The following is a 22,255-nucleotide window of genomic DNA, read 5'->3' as shown; positions in this document are numbered from 1 at the left end:
ATAAAGCTGCTCACCTACAGCCATCTAATCTTTGACAAAGTCGATAATATCAAGCAATGGGTAAAGGATTCCTGTGCAATAAATGGTGCTGTGACAACTGGCTAGCCATATGCAGAAGATTGAAACTGGACGCCTTTCTTACCCCATATAAAAAAATCAACTCAAAATGGATTAAAGACTCAAATATGCCATCTCAAACTATAAAAACCCTAGTAGAAAACCTAGGACATACTCTTCTGGACACAGACCCTGGCAAAGATTTCATGGCTAAGACCACAAAATCAGTTGTAATAAAAACAAAAACTGACAAATGGGATCTAATTAAACTAAAGAACTTCTGCACAGCAAAAGAAACTATGAACAGAGTAAAAAGACCACCCACAGAATGGGAGATAATATTTGCAAACTATGCATCTAACAAAAGTATAATATCCAGGATCTATAAGGAACTTAATAAATTAACAAACAAAAAACAAAGAAAAAGTGGGCAAAGGACATGGACAGACACCTCTAAAAAGACAACATGTGGACAAGAAGCATGTGAAAAATGCTCAACACCACTAATCATTAGAGAAATCCAAAACAATGAGATACCATTGATCTCATTGATCCAAATCAATGAGTTACATGAGATACCATCTCATACTAGTCAGAATGGCTATTATTAAAAATTCAAAAATGAACCAATGCTGGTGAGGTTGTTGAGAAAAGCAAATGCTTATATACTGTTGGTGGGAAAGTAAGTTAGTTCAGTCACTGTGGAAAGCAGTTGTGATGCTTTCTCAAAGAACTTAAAACAGAACTACCATTTGACCCAGAAATCCCATTACTGGGTATATATCCAAAGGAATATAAATTGTTCTACCATAAAGACACATGCACATGTATGTTCATCACAGCACTATTCACAATAGCAAAGACATGGACTCAATCCAGGTGCCCATTCATGGTGGACTGAATAAAGAAAATGTGATATATATATACACATACACACATACACACACACACCATGGAATATTATACAGCCATAAAAAGAATGAGATCGTGTCTGATATGATTAGGCTTTGTGTCTCCACCCAAATCTCATCTTGAATTGTAATACCCATAATCCCCACATGTCAAGGAAGAGGCCAGGTGGAGGTAATTGTGGAGGTAATTGAACCATAGAGGTGGTTTCCTCCAAGCTGTTCTTGTGATAGTGAGTTCTCATGAGATCTGATTTTTTTTTTGGAGATGGAGATGCTCACATCTCAGCTCACTTCAACCTCCGCCTCCCAGGTTCAAGCAATTCTCCTGCCTTAGCCTCCTGAGTAGCTGGGACTATAGGTGCCCACCACCACACCCGGCTTTTTTTTTTTTTTTTTTTTTTTTTGGTATTTTTAGTAGAGACGGGGTTTCACCACATTGGCCAGGCTGGTCTCAAACTCCTGACCTCAAGTGATCCACTGCCTTGGCTTCCCAAAGTGCTGGGATTACAGTTGTGAGCCACTGCACCCGGCTGAGATCTGATGGTTTTATAAGGGGCTCTTTCACCTTCGCTCAGCACTTCTCCTTCCTGCCGCCTTGCAAATAAGGTGCCTTGCTTCCCCCTTGCCTTCTGCCATGATTGTAAGTTTCCTGAGGTCTCCCCAGCCAGGAGGAACTGTGAGTCGATTAAACTTTCCTTTATAAATTGACCAATATCAGGCAGTTCTTTGTAGCAGTATAAAACAGACTAATACAATGTCCTTTACAGGAACACGGATGGAACTGGAGGCCATTATCCTAAGTGAACAAATGCAGGAAAAGAAAACCAAATACCACATGTTCTCATTTGTAAATATAAGTAAACATGAACACAAAGAAGACAGCAAAAGGTATCAAGGCCCACCTGAGGGTGGACCTTGGTAGGAGGTTGAGGACTGAAAAATTACCTATTGGATACTATGCTTATTACTTGGGTGATGAAATAACCTGTATACCAAATCCCCATGACACACAACTTACCTAAGTAACAAACCTGCATATATGCCCCTAAAACTAAAAGTTAAAGAAAAACAACAACTTGTATATGCATGTGTGTGTATATGTGTGTGTGTATGTTTACTACTTTGTAAAGAAAGTTAAAATAGTTATACTATTTTGACAGAAACATCAAATTCCCACACATCAAATATTTATGGTGTCATTCCCATTGAGTTTTTTTTTTTATTTTTTTCTCTTATTAGCTTTCTGCTATGGTCTTAATGTTTGTGTGCCCCTCTCCAAATTTATGTGTAGAAACTTAATCCCCAGTGTGACAGCACTGGGTGTGGGTCCTTTGGGGAAGTAATTTAGGAGGTCTCCAATCTTGGGAACAGAATTAGTACCCTTGTGAAGGAGGCTTAAGAGAGTAATCCTATCCTACTTTTCAAAGGCAGAAACTGAAGCTTACAAAGGTTAATAAAACCTTGGTGAACTCACAGAGCCACTACATGATCTATTTGGAATTTGAATTCAGGCCCGTAACTACAAAGCCTGTACTCTCAACAGATGCATTCATTACATTGTTTCAACACTTGCTGACTGCATACTCATTGCCAGGAGTTTAACATGCAATATTTCATTTAATAGCCACACAATTCTTTGGGATGTGTCAGAATCTTACATTTTACTGATAAGATAAGGAAACTGACACCCAAAGAAATTAATTAACTTGTCCAGGGTCACACAATAACAAAACAATAAGTTCTAGTCCATGCTTTCAATATTGCTCTTAACTGCTTCCCTAAATACCTTCCCAATGATGATCCAAACCCAACCCACATCATTACTTTCAACAATCCTGTTTCTTCATAGTTCCTGGGAACGGAATAGAAAATAAGCTAGATGATTTACTAGAGTACAGATCTCCAAGTATCCATTTATGACTCTGTAATATCAGAGAAAAGGGATGCAGGGCTGGGGGATATACACCTAGTACTAGAAAGAAATACCTTCAAGACTTCTCAATTTTTTCCATGTGGCCCATGTTTATCATAACTAGAAAATAATGTGTTATATTAAGGAGAAATGAGTTTTCTACCTGCATTAGTTAATACACAGGGTATCTGTCATGGAGTCTACTAATTTAAAAGAACTGAGCTGAACTGAAGACAGTTAGCATCAAGATCCATACATGGGCAATTTCTCTCTCATTTTTTTTAGTGTCGTTATTTCCGAGAACCTAGACTTACACAAATGTGGTTAAAAACAGTAAGTATTTACTCACTGCATGAGGCAATCAATCACTCAGGTGAGCTTAGAGTAGAATATAGCCAGAGAGTTAGCATGATGGAATACTACCAGGCTGTTATAAGCAGAAACCTCAATAAGCACATCTGCTTACTGAGAAATAAAATCACTCAATGTCACATGTTAGGCCAAAAGAGCCTCTTATAATGCATTTACTTAAAATTAAAATTAAATAATTAATGGTCCTACTTCTGGCTCTCAAATATCATTTTCATGATATTTCTTACCTATTGTAATAATTGACATGCCTGGTTGAAATTTTCTTTAAAAATTATTTTACCACAAGTATTTTATATACTACCTTTCTTCAAGAGATATTTTTAGTATCTTTTGCACAGGTATGGACAAAAACTTAGGAGTATAAACATTTCTACCTGCATTAGTTAATAGACAGGATATGTCATGGAGTCTACTAATTTAAAAGAACTGAGCTGAACTGAAGGCAGCTAGCATCAAGATCCATACTTGGACATGGATGTTTTTGTTCCCTGAAATGTTTGAATGAAACCGATACTTGAGGGAAGTGTGCTATTTTACCGCTTTGAGTAACTTTCCTTAGCACTGTTTTAGGGAGGGGTGGTTAATCACAGTGTGTAGGTACAATACAAGTATTAAAACTGGCCTTTTCAATAAACAACACTCAAGAAATTATGCATCTACAAGGGCAAGAAAAACAAAATGAAGTCTCTACCTCACTTTTTTTTTTTTTTTTAAGACAGAGTTTTGCTCTTTTTGCCCAGGCTGGAGTGTAATGGCGTAATCTTGGCTCACTGAAACCTTTGCTTCCATGCAAACTTCGCCTCCCAGTATTACTTTTTTTTTTTTTTTTTTTTTTTTTAATATGAGGCAGAGGCCAGGTGTGGTGGCTCATGCCTGTAATCCCAGCACTTTGGGAGGCCAAGGCAGGTGGATCACCGAGGTCAGGAGTTCGAAACCCTCCTGGCCAACATGGTGATCCCCATCTCTACCAAAAGTACAAAAAATTAGCCGGGTATGGTGGTGGGTGCCTGTAATCCCCCAGATACTCTGGAGGCTGAGGCAGGAGAATCACTTGAACCCAGGAGGAGGAGGTTGCAGTGAGCTAAGATTGCACCATTGCACTATAGCCTGGGCAACAAGAGCAAAACTTCATCTCAAAAAAAAAAAAAAAAAAATTAATATCAAATGGACAAGAGACTAAAAATACAAGAATATCTTCTTAACTTTGCGATGGGATATTTTAAAAGGAGAGCAAAAACAATCTTTATAAAAGACAATATTGATAAATCTGACACACTAATATTAAGAAATTTTGTTCAAAGGAACCAAAAGACAATAAAAACACAGCTCAATAACAGGAGTAGATGTGTTTAATATATTTGAACAATCTAGGACTAGTGTCCAGAACACAAAGGAAATTCTAACAATCAGTAGAAAAATGTGTAAAAGATTTGAACAGGCATGTCACAAAAGAAGAATCCCAAATGGCCAATAAATATGAAAAGGTGCCTGAACCTATCTGCCAAAAGACAACTGTATGTTAAAATCTCAGCAAGATCTCACTGTCTACATACAGGAGTAGCAAAAATCAAAATGTCTGATAATAACAAGTGCTGGAAAGAAAGGAAGCAACAAGACTTTTATATACTGCTGGCAGAAATGCAAATTGGTACAATTTCTTTGGAAAACTCTTTAGCATTATCAAGAAAAGATAAAGAGAGGCATATGTTATGACCCAGGAACTCTGCTTGCTAGAGAAATTTTTGCACGAATACCAGGATACATGCTTACAGGCACATTTTTCATAAAAATAATCCAAATGTCCATCAACAGTGGAATGGATAAATACCACTGTGACAAATTCATACAATGGCACACTATATAGTAATGGAAACAAAACTGTACAACATAAATTCTCAAAAACATAAGTTTGATAGAAGGAAGCCATCAAAATATAGACAGTAGGATTCCATTTACATGAAGTTCAAAACTAGACATGTTTAACTAACAGATGGTGTTTAGAAACAGATCCTTAAGTGATAAAACCATAAAGAAAAGGAAGCCGTTTCTAAAAAGTCAAATTAATACTTTATCATAAAATGCAGAGAAATGAGTGTGATTAGCAAAATAAACAGGAGCAGACAAAAGCGTTCTGGAATGCTGACAATGCCCTATTTCTCAATTAGTAGTCACTGAGGTTTTTGCCTTCATAGTTTTCATTATTTTGTGCAAGTAAGCATCTGTGTACTGTATTACATAAGGCAAGGGGTTTCAAAGATACATTTTTAAATAGTCCAAAAATAGTTAGTTTACATAATCATAACAGAAAATACCACTGAACCCAGAGAAATACAAGCAACAATGGGAGAATTTTATGAATACCTCTGTGCACATAAACTAGAAAATCTAGAAGAAGTGGATAAATTCTTGGACACATACACCCTCCCAAGACTGAACCAGGAAGACACTGAATTCCTGAACAGACCAATAATGAGCTCTGAAATGCAAGCAGTAATAAATAGCCAACCAACCAAAAAAAGCCCAGGATCAGAAGGATTCACAGTTGAAGTCTATCAGGTATACAAAGAAGAGCTGGTACTATTCCTACTGAAACTATTCCAAAAAATTGAGATGGAGGGACTCCCCACTAACTCATTCTATGAGGTCAGCATTATCCTGATACCAAAACCTAGAAGAGATACAACAAAGAAAACTTCAGGCCAATATCCTTGAAGAACATCAATGCAAAATTCTCAACAAAATACTAGCAATCCAAATCTAGCAGCACATCAAAAAGCTTACCCACCATAATGAAGTAGGTCTCATCTCTGGGAAGGAAGGTTGGTAACCTACAGAATGGGAGAAAACTTTTGCAAACCATGCATCCAACAAAGGCCTAATACCCAGCATCTATAAGGAGCTCAAACAAATTTACAAGATAAAAACCAATAACCCCATTAAAAAGTGGGCAAAGGCCATGAACAGACACTTCTCTAAAGAAGACATACAGGTAGCCAACAATCATTTTTAAAAAGTTCCACATCACTGATCATTAGAGAAATGCAAATCAAAACCACAATAATATATCATCTCACACAGTCAGAATGGCTATGATTAAAATGTTAAAAAATAACAGATGCTGGTGAGGTTGTGGAGAAAAAGGAATGCTTATACACTCAGTTTGATGAAGTTTGACTGCTGCACACAACTATCTAACCACCACCTAAAACAAAATACAGAACACTTTTTAATCACCCTAGAAATTTCCTTATGCCCCTTTCCAGTAAGTTATCCTTCTCTCAACACCTGCTTTTTGTTGTTTCTTTTTTAAAAATACAAACCATTTATAAGTTAAATCTGTCATATTCATGAAATAACAATTCAATTTTTCTTTATAGTAGTCTTCCAAGGGAGGCTAGCTGAAAAACGTCTGAAAAACGTCTTCATTTTACTTTGGGCTATATACTTGTCACCTTCTGACAAAACATGGGTGTCACGCCAGCTATATTCAGTTATGTATCAGTTGCAATGAGGAAACAACCATGTAAGCTGAGAACATAGTGAAGGGATCAAAATAAGAGATTCCTAGTATTGAATGCTTCCCATTTCTTCAGCTGAAGAATTCCAGCTGAAAATACAAGAAGCAGAACCATGGGGTTTGGAAGATGGGCAGTGTCTAGCAGGACCTGAACACAGTTTTCTGAATATAATTAGGTTGAAAAAGCTCTTAAGGCTTACTGATTTATCTCTCTGAGCCTAGACTATGTAACTATATGTTACACAGTCACAACAGTTGGCAAAAAGAGGAAAATGGTAGGGAAGAGTTTCTACCTTTCTACCTTATACAGGTATCTGTGAATGGAATTTTACAAGATAAGTTTTGAAAATACCAAAGCATGGCATGGTTTGCTATAGGTATTACAATGTAAATTGTGATTTCACATATCGCAATTCACTTCAAATCATCAATGCTGCCAGCTATGTTGTTTGCTTATTCAGATTCAAAAGAATCACAGCTGAATCTCTATTTAAATTTGGCAGGATTCTATAAAGTCAGGAAAGGCAATTGGACAAACTCCATGTCCAATCCATCTGCTTAAACTGTTTACTTATAGTAACAGCATACACATGTCTCATGTTACTGATAAACCACAGAAAAGCTTCTGGGATGCTGTTACTATCCAAACTTAAATGTAATGTTTATCATCACAAAGTAATGAGAAAAGTCAATGCAAATACAGATCACATTGACTTGGACCAAATTTAACACAATGGTAAGAATAAGGAAAATGCTTTTGCATATGTAAGACTATTTTTTTAAACTCTTTTTTGAAATAATTGAATATTTCGTCAATAAAAGGGTCTTTTATTTGGAGCAATTTATTTTACCTTAAATTCTGAAAATTAATTTTATTGTTAAACATAAACATACAGAAAAGTCAGAAAAAATAGCAAACCTGTATTTTAATTTTACAGAATTTTAAGAATAATTTTAATTTGAACAATGTGTAACCAGTATCCAGTCAAGAAAAAGAAAACTAGAAGCATAGAGGAAGCCACCTATATGACTCTTTCTGACCACACATCTCAACCTTCTCTCTGAACAATCACGATCCTGATTTTTAGGAAATTTCTTTTTCTATTTTCTTTACAGTTTTACCACCTATGTGTTATTCCAAAACAATACAGGTCCTTTTGTCTTTTCTTGAACTTTATGTGACTGGAATTGTAACAGTATATATATTTTTTGGTGACTTGTTTCACTAAAGAGAGTTTGTGAGATACATACTGTTATCCATAGATGTAGTTCATTCATTTTTATTGTTGAATAATAATCCATTATATGAACATACCATAATTTTTATCTCCAGCTATTGATGGATTCTTGCACTATTTTCCATATGTGGTGATTATAAACAATGCTGCCATTGAACATTTGTGTATATCTTGCCTGGTGGATATATGCATTGCTTTCCATGGAGTGTATGCCTAAAAGTGAAATATGATACACATGTCTACAAATTTAGTAGACAACAGTAGACTGTTTGCTACATGGTAGGCTCAACTTATGTTATCACGAACATTGTCTGTATGTTCCCATTGCTCTAGTTCTTTGCCAATACTTGGTATTTTCAATCTAATTTTTGTCATTCTGATAAGTGAATCACATTATCACACTGAATTTTTAATTTGAATTATCCTGATTATTAAAGAGGTTGACTATCTACACATTTATTTTTTAGCTATTTGGATTTCTTTCAGAATGCCTATTCTCTTGACCATTATCCTACTGGTTTAGTTTGTTTTTGCATCTCATTAATTTGTAGGAATTCCTTACATACTCTGGATGCCACTCTTTTGTTGATTATATATAAAAAAAATATTCTTCCCTTCTATTGCTTGTCTTGTTACTCTCTTCCTGGTGTCTTTTGATGAACAAAAGTTCTTATTTTCAATGCAGTCCAATTTATCAAGTTTCCCTTTACTGTTAATTTCTTTTGTGTCATTTTCTTGTCCAGGTAAAACTCCGAGGTAAAGAAGAGATTAATCTATATTATCTTCTAAAAATTAGTTTTTTCTTTTTATATTTAGATCCATCTGGAATTAATTTTTTGTTTATGATGTGAGATACAGGTAACTTTTTTTAAAAAACAAGGATATTCAATCATTATAGCCTTTATTCACTAAATAGAGCATACTTTCCCACAGTGTTCTGTGGTGCTTCCTTTTTCCATATGTGCATAGGCAAATACCTCACATTTCACGGATCAAGCATATATATACAAATGGTACTGTTTATGAATTCAATTATGTTCCATTCTTTTTCTCCATCTTATCGCCAATAGTACACTATCCTAATTACTGTGGCTTTATAAAAAGTGTTTATATGTGGTAGAGCAAATCTTCCATATCGTTCCCTCTCCCCCTGCGCCACAAGTCTCGCTCTATTGCCCAGACTGGAGTGCAGTGGCATGATCTTGGCTCACTGCAACTTCTGACTCCTGGGTTTGAGCGATTCTCCTGTCTCAGTCTCCCAAGTAGCTGGGATTACAGGTGTCCACCACCACATCTGGTTAATTTTTTCTATTTTTAGTAGAAACGGGGTTTTGTCATGTTGGCCAGGCTGGTCTTGAACTCCTGTCGTCAAGTGATCCGCCCGTCTCAGCCTCCCAAAGTCCTGGTCATATTGTTCTTTTTCAACAGGGTTTTGCACACTGTTTCATTGGATCTTTGAAATTCCGTATTTTACAATCTGCGCCTAAATATTGTTCTTTAGAAATTCTAAATAGTGTTTTGGAATTTCCAAAGAACAAAGTATTGGACTTTTAAATGAGCTTTCACTGAATCTACAAATAAGCTTGGGCAGAAAAGAAAAATATACCATAGTGAGTTTTCCAATCCATAAACATTATAGATTTACTCCTAGATATTTAATATTTTGGTAATATACAAATATAATTGATTTTTATATACTGCCCATTGTCTAGTATCCTTGTTAATCTAACTTATTTGTGCTAATATTTATCTGTAAATTATTTTACATTTTTTATGTATATCATTTGCTAACAATGACTATTTCACTTTTTCTCTCAAATCTTACAACTTTTATTTATTTTTCCACTAGTTAGAACCCCCATTTTAAGCAGAAGTGTTGACAGCAAATATTCTCTTTTGTACACAATTTCAAAGGAAAATTTTTCAACATTTCACCAGTAAATATTATTTTGCTATAATTTTTTTGGTAGATTCAATTAGTCAGATTAAGGAAATTCCATTCTATTCCTGGTTTACTATGAATCTTTACCATTAATTGATGCTGAACTTACCAAACGCTTTTGCTGCGTCTTTTGAGATGATATTTTTTCTTTTCTTCTGTTAATATATCATAATTTTCCAATGTTAAAGCAAACTCAAGTATCTTGAATAAATCCAACTTTGTTGTGATATATTATCCTTATTAGATATTGCATGATTCAGTTTGCTAAAATTTTGTTTAGAAATTCTGACTCCACATTTATGAATGAGATTGGTTTACAATTTTACTTTCTTTAGTTTCGCTGTGACATTTGCGAATGTGGATTTCTTTTTATTTACCCTGCTTGGGCATAATTGGGCTTCTTGAATCTGTAAATTGATTTGTAAGTTTTGGAAAGTTCTAAATGATGATCACTTCAAATACTGTTTCTGCCCTATTTTCTTCTCTCTTTTCCTTTTGGAGCTCTAATTACACAGAAATTAGACATTTTCACCATCTATTACATCCTTCTTATACTCTTCTCTTTATTTTCCATATCTTTTTCTCTCCATGCTCAGTCTGGATTCTTTCTTATGATCTATCTTCCAGTGCTTGGCTTATTCTACTGTTACCTCATCTATAATTTTTGTAACTTTTATTACTAAAATGTTCAGTTCTCAAATTCCAATTTTTTCTCAAATGTGCTATATATCTTTTAAAACAATTAATATTTATATCTTTGATCATGATAAGCATAGTTCTGGAGCCTCTGCAGGTCTGTTTCTATTGGTTTTTATGCATGTTGTCTTGTCCCTTTGTATGCTTAATTACCTTACTCTACCAAACACTACATTTGAAATTTATTTTGTTGAGATAATTTGAGACTTAGTTTGCTATTATCTTTCTCCAAAATAAATTTTCCAATTGCTTCTGTTAGCCACCTGGGGTATTAGCAATTTAGAATCATTTTAATCTTTTTTCAGTGATTTGGATTTTCCCAGCCACCTACATGATTTGAAACTGAGTTGTCTGTGTAATGACTGGTGTACTTCCTGTCCACCCTTTTTCCTTGTACAGTCCTTTAAGATCCCAAACCAAAACATGAGGGTTTTTTTTGCCATAGTCCCTACCATTGATTGTCCTAGATGCCAATATTTTTTTTTTCTCATCAGTCCTGCAAACAGTCTCAAAGGAACTAATCAAACTCATGTCCACTTCTTTTGGATCATCAATGGTACCTAGTCCAAAAATGTCAAATTTCTGGATCTTGGTCCAGTAATTATTCATCACCCTGTTTGCAGTTCAGTTTTATTTCATATTTTATCTAGTTTTATTGTCATCAGTGGAAGGACAGTTCTGAATTACCTACTGTCACTACTGCTAAGTCCATTCCTATAGAAATTTTCAAGCTTGCCTTTTACTTCCTCAGAAGATAGCAAGCATAGTTTTGTAATCTGTGACTAGTAATAACAGAGCCTTGCAGTTCTAGTTTCTGCTTACTCATCACGACTTACTTACTTTTGGGCTTATCTTTTCACTATGGCTACTTGTCCTTGTAAAATTGTTTAACAGAAAGTATCTGAGGCCTAGAATGAAGGTGTCTTCTTCCAATGAGGATTTGTATTCTCTTCTAATTGATTCCTAAAGACACCACAAGTCAATCTAGGACAACTTTAAACTCAATTCACCATCTGAAATAATACAGGTGATGTGAATTTGAGCAGCAAATCTATGCCAGGGGTTGGACTATGGGTATAAATTCTGCATTGTGCCAAAGTGCTGTCTTCATAGTCCTGAGAGTGGGATGCAAAGGTTCATCATTATGTGATGGAGTAGGCTGATGTGGTCTTATCTTCATGAAAGGAAAATCGGAAAAATCTCCTATTAGACCTCATACTTAGGCAGCCCTTATACTTTTACTTTCATCACCTTACACGATGACGCCTGTAAACCACAACCCACATTTGCCAATCTGGCACATGTTTTTTGGGGCAATTAAGTTATAAGCACAACTTTCTAAATTCTTGCTTTTTCCTTGGACTGGGAATTCTTTAATTTCTTCTTAGCTATTTGATGCTTTTAAGAAAACTGCTTTCTTCCCCACCCAGCATTTTCAGATATTTTTGTCGGAAGAGTTGGTACCAGTACCCTAGACCAAAGTATGTTAGTAAACAGAAGCGGCTTAAGATATTTTTAAAAGCATAACACATAAATAAAGCTTACACACTTTTAATTTCTGAATGAAATCAGAAAACCCAAAAAAACAGAAGGAACCTGAAATGCATAGTAAGTACTACAAAACCCGGGTCTCCTCAGTTTCCTGACCCCTTCCATGACAAGAGCATTTCTTTTTTTTTTTTTTTTTTTTAATTAATTTATTATTATTATACTTTAAGTTGTAGGGTACATGTGCATAACGTGCAGGTTTGTTACATATGTATACTTGTGCCATGTTGGCGTGCTGCACCCATCAACTCGTCATTTACATCAGGTATAACTCCCAATGCAATCCCTCCCCCCTCCCCCTCCCCATGATAGGCCCCAGTGTGTGATGTTCCCTTTCCTGAGTCCAAGTGATCTCATTGTTCAGTTCCCACCTATGAGTGAGAACATGCGGTGTTTGGTTTTCTGTTCTTGTGATAGTTTGCTAAGAATGATGGTTTCCAGCTGCATCCATGTCCCTACAAAGGACACAAACTCATCCTTTTTGATGGCTGCATAGTATTCCATGGTGTATATGTGCCACATTTTCTTAATCCAATCTGTCACTGATGGACATTTGGGTTGATTCCAAGTCTTGGCTATTGTGAATAGTGCTGCAATAAACATACGTGTGCATGTGTCTTTATAGCAGCATAATTTATAATCCTTTGGGTATATACCCAGTAACGGGATGGCTGGGTCGTATGGTACATCTAGTTCTAGATCCTTGAGGAATCGCCATACTGTTTTCCATAATGGTTGAACTAGTTTACAATCCCACCAACAGTGTAAAAGTGTTCCTATTTCTCCACATCCTCTCCAGCACCTGTTGTTTCCTGACTTTTTAATGATCGCCATTCTAACTGGTGTGAGATGGTATCTCATTGTGGTTTTGATTTGCATTTCTCTGATGGCCAGTGCTCTCTGATGAGCATTTTTTCATGTGTCTGTTGGCTGTATGAATGTCTTCTTTTGAGAAATGTCTGTTCATATCCTTTGCCCACTTTTTGATGGGGTTGTTTGTTTTTTTCTGGTAAATTTGGTTGAGTTCTTTGTAGGTTCTGGATATTAGCCCTTTGTCAGATGAGTAGATTGCAAAAATTTTCTCCCATTCTGTAGGTTGCCTGTTCACTCTGATGGTAGTTTCTTTTGCTGTGCAGAAGCTCTTTAGTTTAATGAGATCCCATTTGTCAATTTTGGCTTTTGCTGCCGTTGCTTTTGGTGTTTTAGACATGAAGTCTTTGCCCATGCCTATGTCCTGAATGGTACTACCTAGGTTTTCCTCTAGGATTTTTATGGTATTAGGTCTAACATTTAAGTCTCTAATCCATCTTGAATTAATTTTCGTATAAGGAGTAAGGAAAGGATCCAGTTTCAGCTTTCTACTTGCTAGCCAATTTTCCCAGCACCATTTATTAAATAGGGAATCCTTTCCCCATTTGACAAGAGCATTTCTATACATCACAAGTTTAATCCATTAGGTCTAAAGTAGTTCTCCGAACTTTAGAAAAATTATCTAAAGAAACACTGTGTCAGGCGATAGTAGAAAGCATCCATGTTTTGAGGTCTAAATTAAGCAAATAAAGACCTCAAGATTCATCTCTCACCATTCCTCCATTAGTGCTTACACTTGTCCAAGTTCTACTGTCTTACCTTGTCTCTTCTAGACTGTCTTCAAATATCCTTCACTGGGTACCTGGCTTTGGCTCTAATGAGTTTGTTACTCCAGGCAGTTTTCCAAACAAAAAGGAATGGCTATTTACAATTCCTAGACTGAAATCATAAATATCATCCGCTGAATTACACTGAAATGTCAGTATTACTCTACAGAAGTCTTCATAACGTGAGTGTGTCTTGGCTAGGTAAAAAGGATTTCAGTTTAAAAGGAGCAAAAGGATCTTATTGTAGGTAAGTCTAAACTCTTAGGTGGTCCTGCAGTGTATACTCTGAGGACAGCTTTACAGCAAGGTTCCTGACACAGACCATTTAGACTGGGAGCCAGACAACATTTTTCTCCCCCAAATTATACGAAACCAGAGGTATTTCAGTAAATTGCCCCTTTGTGAAGGAAATAACTTTAGGTGAATTTTGATACTGAATACCTTTCTTATATAGATCATTTTGCCTTTTCCTCAAAAGTTCTATTACTTTAACCTAAAACAATATTCATGAGATAAGATACGTGTAGCAGTGTCTTCAAGCAATTGCCTTTTAATTCAAAGTACTCTATCCTTTACAAAAATAATCAGTATATAATAATTTTAAAAAAGATCAGAGATTTTTCCCAAAGCACATTGAATCTTTAAATACTGCATTCTAGCAAATGTGTGACAACTACCAGTTTCTGAACCTCTGGTATCCTGAAAGGGATGTGTTACACACAAGAACTGACTTTACAGCTCTGTCCTATTCAGTGAATAGGCTGCTTTCGGTTTCTTCAGATGACTGTACTATCTGATGCCAAAATGTAGTTGAGAACTACCTTATAAAGTTGGACATTCATATGCCTGAGAACCCCACAATTCCACCATTGAGACATATGCCTTAGACTAGAGCAGTGATTCTCAAAATATGGTCCTTGGACTAGCAGCATCAATATCACTTAGGAACTTCTTAGGAATACAAATTCTCCAGACCCACCCTAAACCTACTTAATCAGAAATCTGGGGCAGGAGCCGGGGGCAGCAATCTGTGTTTTAACAAGTTCTCTAGGCAATTCTGATGGAGACGAAAGACTGAGACCCCCAACTTTAAAGAAATTCTTGTTTATTTACTCTGATACAAGAATGTTTGAGCAGCACTGTTTGCCCATGCTTGTGTGCACTCTCTCTCTCTCTCTCACATACATACACAAACTCTCTCTCTCTGAAATGTCCATTGTCAGAACAGATTTAAAAACTGTAGTATTAATACAACGAAGGACTTACTCTACAGCAGAGAAAAGCAATGAAAAACAGCTATAAGGCTAAAAACTTAGAACCATAATTTTGACTGAAAAAATAATTGCAGAAATCTATCGTACAATATTTTATGAAGGTCAAAACTAACTAACGTTATTTGACAATACATTTACGTGATAAAGCAATAAAGCTATTTCTAAAAAACAATGATACACCTTTAATTCTGTACAGTATTCCCTTTAAAGGAATCAGGAATGGGGTGAGAAAGGATCATATTGAGAACCACAAATGTAGTGGTAACAATCTTACTCCTAAATTGGGTGGTGAGTTCACAGCTGTTCACTGTATTTATGTTATTTTTATTACAATTTCTTTTGTATATATCAAATATAACATAATAACCTTTAAACCTAGAAAACAAAACAAAAAACCAAAAACTACAGCTAATAAATGAAAATAGCCATTACTTTAAATAGAAAATTAGAAACCACCTAAATATTATACTTTATGTAAAATGTGATATGTTCATTCCATTAAAGGTTTTTAAAGACACGATAAAGTATTTATGATAAAACAATGTAAAAAAGTCCAGTAAAATGTTTAGAAGAAGATACCATAAAATGTTATCAGTTGATATTACAGGAAGTTTTATTTCTTCTTTGTACATTTAACATTTTCCTATAGTGAATAATAAATACTTTAAAAATCACTGAGGATATTTAAACTATAATTGAGATATTTAATGATTCTAAGTCATTAAAGAAAACTGCCAAATCTGTTGGAATCAGGGGATATTGGTGTTTGTAGAAATTTGGTTGTGATTTATTAGGCTTTATAATTCAAAGTTTTCTATTTTCTGCTATAGAGTCATACATCTTTATTATTGTGATTCCTGACAAAATAATTTCAGTTTGTTTGTGTGGGAAAAATATGACTGAGGAAACCATGATCTAAAGAGGACTTCAATTTAAAAAACCTGAAAATAACTTCATTTAAACAACTGAAAAGAACAAAAGTAAAAAAAGAAAAGTACATCTATTATTAACTAGCTTTAAAAAACAGAAGAAAGGCATATACTGAGTCTGCCTTATAGCTCTATGTACTGTCATAGTGAGAAAGGATCACAAAGATTAAGGTTAAAAAATCAGAGATTAGTTACACACCTCTTTTTCCAGTATTCTAGTGATCTCTCCTAGGGTCCGATCCAAAGCAGACACTTTATTGTTCGCCCATGAGCCACTGTCTTGTACTTGCAGTTGTTTTAGAAGATCTTTGGCTAATCGCTGAAGCCTTTAATACCAAATGAAAGGAAAGAATGACATTAATGAATTAGACTATAATGCTTCATTTCCCAAAATATCTTGAAACACAAGTTACTTTGAGTATTGTATTTGAAAATGCTTCACAGAGCACCTGAGGGGAGAAAAAAGCAGACAACCAATAAAGCTGGTGTTATTTTATATTCATGACCACCAATCCACTCTTCATGGCACAAAACAGAACTAAAGGATAATATTATCAATCTACAGGTTTAGCTAGACCAATTGATGCCTTTAGTTTCTATAAGATTCTTAAATCGGAACAGAATTAGGAATCGGGAGAAGGTGAGAGGATGACAGCAGAGAAAATGCGTATAAGAACCTGAGCAGGTTTTTATACTTTGATTTAAAACTTCAAATAGGTTTGGATATTATTAGCTTTATAAACTCTCAGAAAGCTGAACTTCCAAATGTTTGTTTACAGGCAGTTTGGGGATTGTCTGCTACTGCTCATATCATTTACTTAGACGAGAACACTTATTTGCTTTCCACCAAGAAATACCACATTATACCTAGACTATAAGAGTCTTCATTCAGATCACTGTGTGCATTACTTCTTTCTGGCCCCTACCTGGTTTCATGCACCTCACTCTTGGAGCAAGCCTCCTCTGCTTTCCACTTATTTGCTTGAGAATCCACTAACAGATGCTCACCAGATCTCCCCACTTTTCCCCTATATATCATCCCCGTTGCCTTAAATTTTTATCTGTGGTAGATTTCACAGTACATTATTATAATCATTTTCTTGCAAATGTCCTACATTTCCTCTCTGTTGTTCTGTTTTTCACTCTTCTTAGACAAACCCCAGCAGTGGTAATAACGTTTGTTTAGCTCTTACTATGGGCCAGGCGCCATTCTCAATGTTTTGCAGGCATTAATTTCTTTAGCTGGATTAATGAAAACAACTGCCAGAATTTTCCATTTCTGAATCTGGCGGGTGTAGGGGTGGTGGGGGGAGTCAGACCATGCAAAATACTGGTAGAACTACTGATTCAAGATCTTACTAAATCTCTCTAGGGTGTTCATTCTCCCACTGTCCACAAAGATTTGCTTCATACATTCCCCACTCTCTTCAAAACTCCACCCTTTCCTTTCTCTCTCTTGCTTTCATAAGATGATCTTACATTTCAAAGAGAAAATAGAAGTTATTGGAACAAGAAAATTTTCACTTTTGGCCATAAACTCTACAAGCTTATCTGCATTTCACCCATCTTCTTCTTTGTTCCTCTTATTAAAAGTCATTCCTTCCAGGCAGGACTAATTTCACCACACAGGATGTATGCATGAGTTCTTTCTGGATCTCAAGCTCTCTCTTCTTCCTGTCTCAGGTCTTTCTGCAAATGTTCTTCATCTTTTCCTTCTGAAATGCTTCCTCCACTTCCACATTACCTAGAACATTACTATTTATCCCTCGGCTCTTAGCACAAACATTACTTTCTCTGATTTGATTATTTCTTCAAAGCACTCATCACAAGAGAATTAAAAATACTTACTGAACTAACTGTTTAATGTGTGCTTCTTCTGTGCAAAGCTTTACAAGGGAATTTCCTGAAGTGATAGAAATGTTCTATATTTGCACTGTCCAACATGGTGGCTAGAAGCTATTGTATTGAACAGTACAGAAGCAGAGTATTAACTTCATGAGAGAGGTGATCGCCTATCTTCTCACTGCTTTATCCTTATCATGTAACATGCTACTTTTACAGAAGTACACTCATTAGATATTTAATAAATTCATGTCCTACAGGGAAAACTTCTTCTTTACATTAATTTTAACAATATCCAGACCAGGGATGGTGGTTCATGCTTGTAATCCCAGCACTTTGGGAGGTCAAGGCAGGAGGTTCACTTGAAGCCAGGAATCTGAGATCAGCCTGGGTAACAAAGCAAGACCTAGTTTCTATAAAAAATAAATAATCAGCTGGCAATGGTGGCGTGCACCTGTAGTCCTAGCTACTCAGGAGGCTTAGGTGGGAGGACTGCTTAAGTTTCGGCATTCTAGACTGCAGTGAGCTTACACCACTGTGCTCCAGCCCAGGCAAGAGAGTGAGACCTCCATCTCTAAAAAGAAAAAAACCCAATAACTTCATAGGTTACAAAATACTTTCATGTACATGATCCTATTTAATCCTCTCAACAATGCTGTCAATTAGTACTAGCCCTATTTGAAAATGCAAAAACTGATGCAGAGCAAGATAGCCAAATGGAAGCCTTCACAGATGTCCTCCATACAAGAACACCAAATTGAACAACTATCCACATGAAAACATACCTTAAAATACTGCATGTTGGAATTGAACAATGAGATCACTTGGACATAGGAAGGGGAACATCACACACCGGGTCCTATTGTGGGGAGGGGGAAGGGGGGAGGGATAGCATTAGGAGATATACCTAATGTAAATGACGAGTTAATGGGTGCAGCACACCAACATGGTACATGTATACATATGTAACAAACCTGCACGTTGTGCACATGTACCCTAGAACTTAAAGTATAAAAAAAAAAAAAAAGAACCAAAAGTTGCGTGAATCACCACAGTACCTGGTTTTAACTTCATATCACTGAAAAAGGCACTGAAGAGGTAGGAAAGACAGTTTTGAAATGCTGATGCCACTCCTCCCTCATCCCCCAGCAGTCACCCTGTGGTGCAGACAAAGAGTCTATGTACTTGGGAGACAGGAAGCACAGTGACAGAGGGACTTTGCATTGGAACTCAGTGCTAGCCTGTTACAGTGGAAAGCAACAGGACAGAATTCAGCTGGCCCCCACAGAGAGAGCATTTAGACTAGCCTTAGAGAGCAGGGAATCGCCCATCCTAGCAGTGGGAACTTGAGCTCCAGCAAGCCTTTTTACTGCAGGTTAAAGTGTTCTGGGGACCTAAATAAACTTGAAAGGAGGTTTAAGCCACAAGAACTGCAATTCCTGGGCAAGTCCTGGCGTTGTGCTGGGCTCGGAGTCAGTGAACTTGGGAAGAACGTGACCTATGAGACCAGCCAGGGCAGCCAAGGGAGTGTTTGCACCCACTGCCCCCAACCCCAGGCAGCTCACAACTCTGGTACAGATTCCTTCCCTATGCTTGAGTAAAGGGGAGGGAAGAGTAAAGAGGACTCTGTGCCAGGCACAGTGGCTCATACCTACAATCCCAGTGCTTTGGGAGGCTGAGGCAGGAGGATTGCTTGGGCCCAGGAGTTCCAGACCAGCCTGGGCAACATGGTGAAAGCCTGTCTCTACCAAAAAATACAAAAATTAGCTGGGTGTGGTGGCACACACTTGTAGTCCCACCTACTCGGGAGGCTGATGAGGCAGGATCGATTGAGTTTCAAAAGTCAAGGCGGCAGTGAGCTATGATTTCATGCTACTGTACTCTAGCCTGGGTGAAAAAGCAAGACCCTGTCTCGGAAAAAAAAAAAAAAAAAAAAAAAAAGAGGACTTTGTCTTGCAACTTGGAAACCAGCTCAGCCATAGTAGGACAGAATAACTGGGCAGAATCCTGAGGCTCCCATTCCAGGCCCTAGCTCCTGGATGGTATTTTAAGACATATCCTGGGCAAAAATGGAATGGGCTACCTTAAAGGGAAAGACCCAGTCCTGGAAGGATTTGTCATCTGCTGACAAAAGAGTACTTGGGCCCTGACGAGTTAGCAGTGGTAGCCAGGAAGCACTTGCCAAGGGCCTTGGGTGAGACTCAGAGACATGATGGCTTCAGATGGGATACAGCACATTCCCAGCTGTGGTGGCTACGGGAGAGACTACTTCTGCTTAAGAAAAGGGGAGGGAAGAGTAAGGGAACTTTGTTTTGCAGCTTAGGTATCAGCTTGACCAGTCAGGTAGAGCAATAAATGGGTTCTTGAGGTCCCTGATTCCCCAGGCCTTGGCTCTTGGATGGTATTTCTGAACCTGACCTGGGCCACAGGGGAGCCACTGTCTTGAATGGAAAGGCCCAGGTCAGGCAGCATACACCACAAACTGAATGAAGAGCCCTTGGGCTTGAGTGAACACTGGCAGTAGCCAGGCAGTACTCACCATGGGCCTGGGGTGGTAGCGGCCACAGAAAGAGACTCCTATGACTATAGAAAGGGGAGGGAAGAGTGGGAAGGACCTTGTCTTATGGTTTGGGTGTCAACTCAACCACAGTAGAACAGAGCACTAGGTTGATTCCTAATGTTTCTGACTCTAGGCCCTGGCTCCTGGATGGCACATCTGGACCTGCTCAGGTCAGGTAGAACTTGCTGCACTGAAGGGAGATACATAACCCTGGCCGGTTTTGCCACCTGCTGATTGTAGAGCCCTAGGGAGACTTCAGCAAACAAAGGTGGTAGCCAGGCAGTGGTTACTGCAAGCCTTGGGAGAGACACAGTAATCTGTGCTTCAGGTCTGACCTAGCACAGGCCCAGTGGTGGGGGCTACAGGGGTGCTTGTGTCAACCTTCATCCAGCTGCAAGTAGCTCAGCACAGAGAGAGAGACTCCATTTGTTTGGGAGAAAATAAGGGAAGAGAACAAGAATTTCTGCCTAGTTGTCCAGAAAATTCTGGATCTTATCCAAGACCACCAAGGCAGTACCTCTACGAGTCTATAAGAGTCATAGTGTTACCGGGCTTGGGGTTCCCCCAAATGCAGATATAACTGCGGTGGCCAATAACTTAGGTTTCAACACCCAAGTCCCTTTGGATACCTGGAAAGCATTCCCAAGAAGGACGGGGACAGACAAGCCTACACTGTGAAGACTACAATAAATACCTAACTCTTCAATGCCAGACACCTACAAACACCCAATACGATCTCACCTAATGAACTAAATAAGGCACCAGGGACCAATCCTGGAGAAACAGAGACAAGTGACCTTTCCGGCAGAGAATTCAAAATAGTTGTTTTGATGAAACTCAAAGAAATTCAAGATAACACACAGAAGGAATTCAGAATTCTATCAGATACATTTAGCGAAGAGATGAAAATAATTAAAAATAATCTTTGGGAGGCCAAGGCAGGCAGATCTACAAGGTCAGGAGATCAAGACTATCCTGGCTAACACGTTGAAACCCTGTCTTGACTAAAAATACAAAAAATTAGCTGGGTATGATGGCAGGCACCTACAATTCCAGCTAGTCAGTAGCTGAGGCAGGAGAATGGCGTGAACCCAGGAGGCGGAGCTTGCAGTGAGCCAAGGTCGCACCACTGCACTCCAGCCTGGGTGACAGAGCAAGACCCCGTCTCAAAATAAATAAATAAATAAATAATAATCAAGCAGAATCTCTGGAGGTGAAAAATGCAACTGACCTACTGAAGAATGTATCAGAGTCTCTTACCAGCAGAAATGATCAAGCAGAAGAAAGAATTAGTGACCCTGAAGACAGGCTATTTGAAAACAGTCAGAGGAGACAAAGAGAAGGTAGAGAGAAAGACCAGGCAGAAAGTTTACTCAAAGGGATAATAACAGAACTTGGGAAACCTAGAGAAAGATATCAATAATCAAGTACAAAAAAGTTACAGAACTAGATTTAACCCAAATAAGATTATATCAAGACATTTAATATGCAAACTCCCAAAGGTCAAGGATTTTAAAAAGCATTCTATAGGGGCCAGGCACAGTGACTCATGCCTGTAATTCCAGCACTTTGGGAGACCAAGGCAGGCAGATCACCTAAGGCCAGGAGTTCGAGACCAGTCTGGCCAACGTGGCAAAACCCCGTCTCTACTAAAAATACAAAAATTAGCTGGCATGGTGGCACACACCTGTAATCCCAGCTACTCAGGGAGCTGAGGCACGAGAATTGCTTGAACCTGGGAGGCAGAGGTTGCAGTAAGCTGAGATTGTACCACTGCACTCTAGCCTGGGTGACAGAGTGAGGTTCTGTTTAAATAAATA

The 22,255-nt window shown here is 37.6% G+C and overlaps 1 protein-coding gene across 11 annotated transcripts in view; it reads right to left on the bottom strand.

Annotated features, from left to right (window-relative positions):
* The window catches only part of LOC105491013 (S-phase cyclin A associated protein in the ER), a 560,926-nt gene that overhangs the window by 211,789 nt on the left and 326,882 nt on the right, over positions 1–22,255 (bottom strand). For all 11 annotated transcript variants that reach the window (XM_071100885.1, XM_071100886.1, XM_071100887.1 and 8 more), the window contains one exon: positions 16,233–16,359. In XM_071100885.1, coding sequence (XP_070956986.1) covers positions 16,233–16,359 — 127 coding nt within the window. The remainder of the gene's footprint in view (positions 1–16,232; positions 16,360–22,255) is intronic.

The sequence above is a fragment of the Macaca nemestrina genome, chromosome 7, assembly GCF_043159975.1.
Source record: "Macaca nemestrina isolate mMacNem1 chromosome 7, mMacNem.hap1, whole genome shotgun sequence".
Classification (NCBI taxonomy): Eukaryota; Metazoa; Chordata; class Mammalia; order Primates; family Cercopithecidae; genus Macaca; species Macaca nemestrina.
This window is presented reverse-complemented; position numbering and strand designations above follow the sequence as displayed.